An 11082-nucleotide genomic window follows, 5' to 3' on the forward strand; every position below is an offset into this window, starting at 1 on the left:
GCTGGGGGTAGCAGCAGGTGGAACAGGAGAAAGGGCAGACACAGACATCAGATAAGGAAAGCATACATCCAGGAGCAGCTTTGAAAGATGGATTTTGTTAAGATTTAACAAGTTAATTGCTGCATGCTAATTACTGTTAATGAAAAGATTAAAAATAATAAAAGCAATTTATCTCATTCCAAAATAATTAGCCTTAATAACTTATTTGTGCAGCATATAGAAAGAGATTTTGATGGGAATCTGCCCAACATCTGTGTGTGCATAGTGTATATATCAGCAATAGGTTCTTGTAAAATGTCTGACAGATGTGGGAGCATCAGCTTTGCTGAGACTTTTAACAGGGTTCCAGGGATCTGAGCACCAAATTATTCTGATTTTCTGTCAGTTTTGCAGGTGCTCATGTTTCTGAAAATTAAGATAATCTCTCTGTATTATCCCTTATGTATGTTTGCTGCATTAGTCTTGCTCTGTGTCTCGGGAAACTGAAGAGACCTTGAGGAACTACATCAGGATGATTACAGAATCACTGCTGGGCTTAGGGTCTGCCTTCCTGACACCTGTGGCAAGATTCATGGGGGTTTTCAGTCCTGCATGGCTCATGTGTACCACAAGTTTGAGCAATAATATTCTTCTGATAATGCTGGTAAGTGGCATTGATTCCCTTTGTTATTATTGTTAAGTGATTTAGCTGGTGTATAATTCAGTTTCTTTACACACAAGGAAAAGTTACTTACTGCTGTTTGTGTTCAGTCATTACAGCACTCAGTCAAATCACTGGTAATGCAACCTGAGGGGTACAAGTGTGAAATGGCAGGGATTTTTCATCCAGGTGTCTTGAGCAATTGAAGCTATCTACAGAGAAATCTTGCTGAGTAAAAAAGGGCAGAATATTATTAACATCATTAAGGGCCTTACAACATTGAATGAATGATAAAGGTGTTGAGGAGGATAATGAATCTAGATGAGTATCACCTGTGGAGATTTCTTATTGAGTAGCTCTGCTTAATCCATTCATTTGTTGATGGCTCTGACTTGCACATTTGTTGCCATCCTGCCTACTGCTGGAGAAATGGACAGTCTAAGTAATCCGAAGAAACATTGCTGGAGATCCTTTTGACTATTCATTCCCCTGCACTTAGGTCTTCCACACATGAAAGGGGTGCAGCCTTCTTCCAGCTGTCCTCCTTCAAGTGCAAGTGTCTCCAATGACAGCAGCATAAGGGATCCCCTACAGCGAGCTGGGCACACACCCTCCCGCTTTCTGCAGGCTGTGCTGAGCAAGCTGCAGCAGCAGCCTGTGGTTAAGCTGATGCAGGGCATGGTCTTTGTCCTAAAGAGCCTCATCAGAGTTGCTCTCTTGCAAATTGTTTTTAGGTGGAGATGTCATCTGCCACACCTGTATAAGTGGGGCAGAAGCCCCTTAAATGTTGCTGATGAGGGTTAGGGTTGGCTGTACTGAGCAGAATGAGGAGGGTCAGGGCTATGGTGGTTCTGCCATCCTTGTGGTGCTATGAGGGTGCCTGCCACAGGTCCTTTGCTCAGTCTCTGCTGAGGTTCCTAGGCTTCATCTTCTGTGGTACTGCTGTAGCTCAGGCATTTGGCGGCATTTTGGTCATCCTGATGTTCAAGAACTATGGTTATTTATTTCAGGAGTCTTACTTGTCTCTCCCTGGTTGGTTGGCTCTTGCAACTGCACTTATTTTGCTACCTACTGGAGTTTTGGCTATCTCTGCTTCTGTTAAGTGTTCCCGCAATCAGCAAGGGACTCTAATGTACTTGCTGCTGCTCCTTCTTTGCCTAGAAGTGTCTTCAGCAACTCTGGCATGTTTCTACTGTGTTAAGACATCTTCTCAGCTGGAAGGTGCTATGGGTTACCTTGTCCACCAGCACAATTGGACATGCTCCCAGGATCCTGGAAACGAAGCTGTGGATATGATACAGAGGAAGCTGCAGTGTTGTGGGGTCCACAACTACACAGACTGGCTAAAGACATCATCTTCTTCTTGGTATTATCCACGTTGTGTTCCTGAAAGCTGCTGTAAGGAGACGCATTCTCACTGCAGGGGGGACTTAGACCACGTGGAACAGCTTTCTGAGGAAGGCTGTCTAAAGAAGCTGGAAGACCAGTTGTGTTTTGCTATGCTGTACATTTTTTGGTGTTGTACTATGCTAAGCATCTTGGAACTCTTGGCTGGTGTCAGTAATGGCATTCTCATGAGACATCAGCCATTCTATGAACTCAATATCCTGGACTCATATGCCTTCTTACAGGACTATAGGTACTAGATACTTTGCTGGACCTGCTGCATGTTTCCTCAGCTTTTTACTACTTCGTTGTTGCATTGGAACACAATTAAAAAACCTGTATGATCACTGCTGGATTTTTTTTTTTCTTTAATGTCATGATATTAGTCCAGTTTTCCCACAGTTGTTTTTTTTCCTTTTTTTTTTTTTTCTTCAGTAAACATTCTGTATCTGAAAATCTTCTGGGGACATGTCTTCAGCATGTGCAGACAAAAAACTACTGTATGTGAGTGCAGGGGAAGCAGTGATAAAAGGCATATCTGGCTAGGGCAACTTCTGAGATCATGATCTGAACTTTTGGACTGAATCTTAACTGTAGTAGAATCTTGGAGAGCAATTAATGTGCGCATATTTCCACTTCCAAACTGTTGTAAGCTTTATTTTTTTTTCTATAAGAAGCTCTTTGGGTAAAGTTTAGTATTTATTTTTCTTGCTCAAATGCTGCTTTAAGGTGCAACTTACTCTTAAGAGAAAATCCATATCAGTTTTTGAAGTGGCATGAGGTTACAATCTAAATAGGTTTGACAGCAATAGAATAACTAATGCTATGATGTGCAGCAGGAGGTGAAGCAGTCTGGGGAGTTGCACAGGAGCAATTCCCAACTAATAGATCAAGAAAGTCTGTCTGTATTCATTCATTTATTTAATGACAGAACAAGGAATGAGTCAATTATTTTTTCCAGGAAAGTAATGCGGGGTCACATGTGTGCTTGAGTTATACTAGCAATGTACTGCTTTTTCTTGAGGTATGCCTGCCTTTCTTACTAAATCCCCTTGTTACCCATTTTCTGTCAGTCTCCCTCTAGCCTGCTGTGATGGTTTGGCATTTAGGAAAAACAAAAAGTAGAAAACACGGAAGTTACGGCTCTGAGGGTGGGTGCTGGGAGTTTCTTCTCTGCTTGGCCAATAACAGGCCCTTTCTGAGTACTGACAGTGTTGTTCGCCATAGACAAGTGAGATCAACTTTGTGAATATCACCTCTTAAACCTAAGCCCAGGAACTTCTGTCTCCTTTTGTTTCCAGCTTTGAAAGGTAACAGAGCTCCAACTCGCTCCTGTTCCCCACTCCAGGCCATGTTGCCCTTCCCAGGCTGGGCTGGGCCTGCCGCGGATCCCAGGCAGGGAATGGAGCCTGTGGGGCTTTTCTCCTTCCTGGGCTGGGCTGGGCCTGCCGCGGATCCCAGGCAGGGGATGGAGCCTGTGGGGCTTTTCTCCTTGCTGGGCTGGGCTGGGCCTGCCGTGGCTCCCAGGCAGGGGATGGAGCCTGTGGGGCTTTTCTCTTTGCTGGGCTGGGCCTGCTGCGGATCCCAGGCAGGGGATGGAGCCTGCAGGGATTCCCCAGGCCCAGGCTGGGCTCTGCTGCAGCCTCCTGGGAAGCCTCCAGTTCCTGTTCCAGTGGGGTGGCTGAAGCCTTTCCTTGGGGGACCTGAGCCCTAGGTGCTGCCGAGCTGAAATCCGACACCATGAATACCTGCCGCGCCTTGAGCCAGATTTTAACCCTCTAATGCAGATAAAACCTGCAGATTTAATCTTTTTTCCAGAGAGAGGAAAGCGAGAGTGATCAACGTGTAAAGAGACAACATAAACCATTAAAGTCAGTGAGGGAAGGAATCAAGCCTCATATGGGAAGAGAATGAGGAGATGCTTTAATAAGCTGAAATATTCTTTTGGTAAGGCCATGGAGATGGACAATAATGTTCTGAAAAAGTCCTTTAATTAATGAAACAGTATTTGGGAGGGCATGAAGTGTTTCAAAGTGTATATCTGAGCAAAGGTATCCACTGATGAAGCTGAGCAGATGGTGGAGTAGTTGTGATCCCATGAGATGCTGGAACAGAGAAAGAGAAGTGAGTTGCTGAAGATCTGTAGACCCCAGGGAGGAAAAGAGAAAACCCCTGTTCTCAGGGATGATCACAGAAACAAATGAAGAGAGCTTTTGCCTTTGAATAACTCATCCTTTAAATAATAACCCTTGAGTTCATGGCCCATGAACACACCTCAGAGTGGTGTGAAAATAGGAGGAGAACATGATGGCAGAGTTTTCTGTGTGGTTCTCATCATGAGAATAATAAGCCATGAGAAAACGGTTTACTTGTAGAGAACTCTCCATGGAATTACAAAAGAAGAGTCCTTTCTCTACAAAGACTGATGAAAAGACTATTGCAAAGTTGAAATCACTTTAACCACCAGATTTTTTTCTCTCTAAGTTGTCAGGTGGGCAAAAGAAAAGTTGGGTGGTAGGGAAGAAGGGTTTCTGGTGGTTTTATTCTAGTTGCTTATCCTTGTAGTTCTGTTAATAATCCTTCTCTATTCCTTTTAAGTTTTGAGCCTGTTTTACCCTTTTCCTAATCCATATCTCACAGCAAGGAGTAAGTTTTCTGGTGATTTTTAGCTAGTGCTTTAAACAACCACACCTGCATGTGCTGAAAGGGACTAGGTTAGCATATGGGATACTCCTGTGCTTGTTTATGTCAGTGCTACTGGTGTTTAGAGAGGCAATGGCAAGGGCTCTGCTCTACCTGTGTTGGACTGTACAGTGTGTGCTTGTATAAATGTGTCTATTTGGGAAGTGTCTTAAGCCTCTCTGCTGACCTGGGGGTGGGCACTCCAGCAGCTTTATCCTTTGGTAAGTGTGTGTAGGGGATCTCCAGGGCCTACATCTGCACCACATTAGGTTTTACTGGACTGGAAACGAGGAAAAGGCCTGGGTCACAAAAACTGCTGCACCTGCCAACTCCCTTGGCACTTGAAGGAATAGGCAGTTCAATCACTTTGCTCTAAGTTTTCTACCGAACTTCAGGTAACTTACTGCAAATTTCAGGCTCTGAATCACCAGATATTGATTTTCATGAGCAGAAAAGAAAAAAACGAGAGGACATTAGGTGAGTTCCTTCATGTTAATTATTAACCATGTGATGATCTAACACAAAATATCCTGCAAACGCTTTCAAACAGCTCCCTCCAAACCTACCTGAAACAATGAAGGTATTGTTTTAGATAAATGAAAATAACTAATTTATTAGATATCAGTAGATCCTAAAAAAAGAGTGAATGTTCAAAAGTAAATAAAGGAAATAGTTATAACTTTGAGTAACATAATAGATGGAAACATTACTTTCATGTTGCTTGACATGGGATGGGTGTGGCAATGAATGAAGTTTGTCTAGTTAAGCACCACAATAGGGACCTTATGGTACCATACATAAATGCTTTATAATGCAAATTATTATGACATTATAAAGGCACAGTGAAAATGAAGTGACAGCAACAGGCCCAGAGAGAATGAGTTTGTTGGAGAAAGGAGAGTAGAAGAGTGGGTAAAGTACCTTTTTAACATTTACCTTTATTAAAGGGGATTATTATTCTTCTGAAATCTTATACCTTTCAACTTCCTTCACAGTTTCTGAGCCAGAGGCTCTTAGAGGGAATGCCTATATTTTTCATCACTAAGCAGAAAGTAATAATTTCAGGGTGATTAAAGAGAGTTACTTATGTGGATATTCCCATCAATTCTCCTGTCTGCTAAAAGTTAAGGTCATGCATGACTCCCTCTACTCTTACTGTACTAAGAAAACTAAAAGATAAATATGAAATTAATTAACTGGACATTAAATATATTAAATGGCTTTTTAGTAATTATTTTTCCCTTGCATATTCTTCCCTGTAGAAGAGCATATCTTAACCTTGGTAACAAGTGTGAGGGTACATGAGACATACTCCAGCTATAAATAGCTGATAGTAGGGTAGAAGACAAATCAGTAGATTTATTACCTCTTTGATGTTTGGCAGTTTGATTCTGAATACTTACTTCTGGACAGGAATAACTTCTTTTGAAATACAAATGGTGTTATTTCTAAGCAAGTGCACTTTGTTTCTGTATTCTAAGATACATAAATCCTTGGATGCTATTGAATTCCGTGCATTTTGTAGTCTTTATTCTGAAAGAATCGCTAACTGTTTTTCATAATCTAAAAAATTAGAAGCTGTACAGGAAGGCAGCCGATGACTTAAAATTAACATTTCTGAAAATTTTAATGGATGTCCAGTGCAAAGCTGGAAATGTGTTCTGTGATTACTTTTTTACAGAGCTTTATATATATACATATATATCCCAATATTCCATGCATGAGATGGTGATTATATTGTGATACCTTTTGTAGAAGGCAACAGTCAGAAAGGTAGAATTGTTTCTGAAATGTAAAAAGCATTATCGCAGCTTTTTCTCAACTGTCTGTCTTTCCTTCTTTCTATCTTTTTTCCAAGAACTCTCTATTTTTTTCCCTTTTTCCTTTATTGTGAATGATAGCTTGATTTAACTCTCAGGAGAAGATAATTCAGCTTCTGAATTATGAGTTGTTCTTCATCAAATCTCTTGTCTTTTTAGTTCAAAATTAAATTCTGTCTCACAAGCACAAAGTAAAAAATCTGGTCTTTGCTAGAAGGTAATTGAAGACTCAGTTCCTTCCTGTCTCACATGGATATGGTTAAATCAGCTAAAATGACTCTTTAATTGAAATTATGCCTTTTGTAGTCTGTTGTACAGTTGTACTATGTAGAGTAGCAGGAGATTGTAGAGTTCAACTATGCATTTTCTGGAAAAATTCAGCTTGCATGTCTAGGTTAGGCTCCTTCCTACAAGGTAGAATTACACAGTGTAATAAAGAAGCTGAGAGAGGAAAGGAAGCCTAACTAAAATATCACAATACCATCTTGGAAGATGACACAAATAATTTTTGACCTAAGAAGTACAGAGAATGAGCTGAACTACTTATTCAATTATGTCAAATGATCAGCATTCATTTATTAAATGATATAAAGTGAAATTCAATTAGAGCAAGTAAGTGATTACATTATATAAAGCAATTTTTAAAACTGGGTAATATGATCACCATTTATTACATTAGGTTGAGAATATTGGATATTGGTAGTTTTATTAAATTCATGGAAATGCTTATAATGATGGACTAGTTAAGAGTTTGCAAGTGAACCCACTCCTCCTTGTATTTCTTTTTTAGTATTGACTGTGCTGCTACTGCTTTCAAAGCAAAGGCTCAGATTTTACTATGACATTGTTCTTATAAGTAAAATCTTGTAAACGCTACTCATAAAGGTAATTAATAAGATGTCCAAAACAGGGGGCAAAGGATCACTAATTAACCAGCTTAGCAGTGGGAAGGCAAGGGGAGAAATTGAGTACTAAAATTTCTGATAGGAAACATACTAACATATTATGAAATAAAATGCCTTAATATCTTTCTACAAGTCTAGATTTTCTATTTTGCAGACAAATAAGATGAAACAATTGCATTTGAAGATTTTATTGAGACTTTTTTTGAGTGGGATAATGCAATTTCAATCTCTGTGTGTGGACAGCAGGGTCACATTTTTTCATACTATTCAGTTAGCCCATTTTCTTGTGAATATACTTGACTAAGGCAAAAAAAACAACCCTCATCATATCTTTTAAAGTGTCCCCTTTTGCTACTCAACCATTCATGTTGTATCTGGGTTGGAGGTATAAAAAAATATTAGAAATAATATCCATTATTAAATGGTCTTCTTTTTTCACAGTACTTAGTGAAAGACTATTTGTCTAAAGACTCAAATACCAATTTATTGCTTAAATTCTGGTATTCTTGTGGCCAGAACTTTTTTAATGTTACTGTATGAGCCAGGTGCAAAATCCCTAGGAGCCTATAGAATTCTAAAATGAAGCTAAGTGTGCAACTTTATGCTGATGACTTGCAGAGCTGTGCAGGAGAAAACAGCGTTCCAAATTTTAGGCAAGAGTTACTGTGCAAGTAGCTCAAAATCATGTGCAAGTAGAAAAGGTAGCAGATTTCAGGATTTCTGGAAGTGTTATTTTAAATACTTGGAGAATATTCCTTGGCTGACAGAAGTAAAAAAAGCACAACCTGATGTTTTTGTTTTGTGTGGTTTCCCTCCTGCTCTGCATAGGATTTTTATGTAGGAATAAACTGGAAAGTCTGTGTGAGAGAACTTCTATAATTTCACTTAAAGAATAATTAATCTTTCCAGTCCAGTTTGGTCTAGATGGAAAACAGTGTAAGGGTTTGTTAAATGTTGTGTTAAAGGCCACAAAAAGATAAAACAAGAAATTAAATTGGAAGAAGAACCAGTGACTGTTTGGCTCTAATTGAGGAGAGAAAGGAGTAATGCAATAGTGTGAATACAGTAGCAACAACTATACAAAGCAAAAATTGGAAAACAGAAGATTTTTTGTCTGTGTCTCAGTCATTGTAGTCGTCCAGTGCTGTAATAATTTGAGGTTAAAAAACTGCCTACAATGAAATTTTTAGATTGTAAACACTTTCTTTAATCTCATGTCATAGCAACTGCTGAAATATCTAGCCACAGGCTGCCTGTCTAATTTAGTATGGTTTGAATTTATTACCTTCCCCAGAAAATTTTATTTTAAAGTTACAAAATGATGAGATTCAACATTTCATACGGCAAAATACATGTAAAAATATTTTATGTATGGTGAGCTGTTTTTTTTAAAAATCATGTAGTTTGGAAAATGGATCAGCATGTGACAGATAAGCTGCAAAGTGAAGTATTCATAAGTACCTTGTTTAGCTTTGCATTAGGCCAGAGGGGAAAAAAAAGGGAAAAATGTACAGTAGGCATGAAGAAATATTGAAATTAAAACTAGGTGTGCATAAAAAAATGACAATTAAATATGATGGCTATTAAAGAAGTTCCTTTTAGCAGTTTTAATATGTAGCGGCCCTGTTTGATGCATATTTATAGCCATTATTATCTCCTGGCCTAACTAAAGGATTGGAATAGACTAAGCAATTGATGACCCTAAATTAATACCATGTAGTCATTTCTATAAATTAATTTCATAGAGTATATTTGCAGTGCCTTGAATAAACTGGAGAATCATGGTAATAAAAACACTGTCACTCTCTGAGCCAATAAAATCTCTGGTGGCAGTGCATTCTTATGAGTGAAGGACACTGCCATCAGTCTCAGCTAAGGGAAGAAGAAAAACACAATCAAAACCCAAAACAAACAAAGGATAAAACAAAGCTGAAAAACCCCCAAAACACCACCAGCACCACCAGACCAAGAAAAAGCAGTGGAAAAGCTTTTAAAGCAGGAGTGGATAAAAATGATTCTCTCAGCCCACCTGAGTAATGAGGGCCTGGAAAGCCCAGGCCTTGCTGACACATCTTCTCCTGCCTCATTTTTCACTCTTTGGCATGTGATATCAGCTGGCACGTGTCCCCTGAGGGTAGTGTGGGAGTATGACAGCATCCAGTACAAGTAGCATCCCTTCCTTCCTGATACACAGTCCTGACTCCTCAGGGCTTTTCATTCTTCCCTGCATTAAAAGCTTTTTCGATTGCTGTTTACATGAAGATTAATGGCTTAGGCATCTGGGAGGTCTGATTGAAATGTACAACAGGACCTGTGCAGGTACATTTAGGAAGATGCAAACCCAGTCTCGTTAATAAGAATCAATTCTTTGAAACTTTTCTGACTAAGCAAGACCAGAAGATTTTGCAATTTACCTAAATGTCTCAAATAACTAAAGAAAATGGCTATGGGCAAAATACTCTCATAAAAGGCAATGCTGAAAAGCTGCTGTGCCTTCACACCACATCCTGTTGGTGCTCTGGTTTGCTTTAATCATACCAACATAAAATTTGTTTCAGCTGTGGGTCCAGTTATCAGAGGACAATATCTAGCTGTGGCTTGCTGGCCTTGCTGCATCTCCCTTCAGAACAACCGCTAGACTGAGTAAACTTGCACAATCTAGGCTTATCATTCCATGCAACATATGACTAGCTGATCAGAGTGCAGCAAAACAAAGGACTCTGGTTTACTCTGCTGTGTGTTTTACTCTGGGATAAGAAGAAAGGAATTTGGTACATTTCTTTGTTAAAACAGACTTTTCATCCTGCATTAGGTAAAACTCCAGGGAAACAACCTTTCCACACCCTTAATTAATCCAGAGAGTGAACAGGAGGGTGACTAGACAGATGGGACATAATTTGAGTATGGAAAAATTGTCATCATCCCTCTTTAATTAGTGTTATAGGATGGCTCTCTTCAGATATAAGTAGATATGACAAAGATGTGTTTCACATATTCAAGAGGGTAATTAAACTGCCACATGCTCAAACCAATATACATACAGATCTGATTAAAAAGCTGACTCTCTGAAAACAATGATGGATGAGGTTTTAATGCACAGGGGTATTAGGAAAGCAGCAAGAGGGGTTTGCTGTGAAATGGATTGCTGCAGTTCTTGGCTGTAAAGGAAAAAAAAAAGAATATATTAAATTTAAAAGAGAGAAAAGCTAGAAGGAGGAACTGAGGACACAAGAGGATGAATTCATGCTGTATAGTTTAAAATAATGCTTTAATTATAAAATCAGAGGAGAGCAGGCAGTCTGTACCAGTCATCAAACCTCCACATATATCCCAGAATAGTTATGCAGTATGCACCATGCAGACTGCTTTTTGCCTTCCAGACCATATGGTTGCTCCTCAAGAAAGTGTGGCTGGTTAGGAGTGTGTATTTCTGGAGATGAGTTTCAACATTTGCATAGAAGCAGGCCAAAAGGAAACCTAAGGCCTTCAGTTACTCTAACAGGGCAGGAAACAGTTTTTTGAGTTTATAGCTTTTGTTTCTGCCTTGCTGTTGACAGTGCAAGTCGGAAACAAGGTTTCACCTCGCAGTAAAACTTTGTTTTACCACTTTAAATAGTAAAGTCAACTAAAATTATTTTTAGTGTATGCG

The 11082-nt window shown here is 39.4% G+C and overlaps 1 protein-coding gene across 1 annotated transcript; it reads left to right on the top strand.

Moving 5' to 3' along the window:
- The first annotated feature begins 1467 nt into the window (after positions 1-1467).
- Positions 1468-2376, top strand: LOC107215856 (tetraspanin-3-like). The gene has a single exon (XM_015652212.3). The coding sequence runs from the start codon at positions 1483-1485 to the stop codon at positions 2284-2286; it is 804 nt and encodes a 267-aa protein (XP_015507698.2). The 5' UTR covers positions 1468-1482; the 3' UTR covers positions 2287-2376.
- Positions 2377-11082: the final 8706 nt, after the last annotated feature.

This window comes from Parus major, chromosome Z (genome assembly GCF_001522545.3).
Source record: "Parus major isolate Abel chromosome Z, Parus_major1.1, whole genome shotgun sequence".
Taxonomy (NCBI): domain Eukaryota; kingdom Metazoa; phylum Chordata; class Aves; order Passeriformes; family Paridae; genus Parus; species Parus major.

Coding starts and splice junctions, on each gene's coding strand:
- LOC107215856 (XM_015652212.3), top strand. CDS start 1,483: ATGGTGGTTCTGCCATCCTTGTGGTGCTATGAGGGTGCCTGCCACAGG.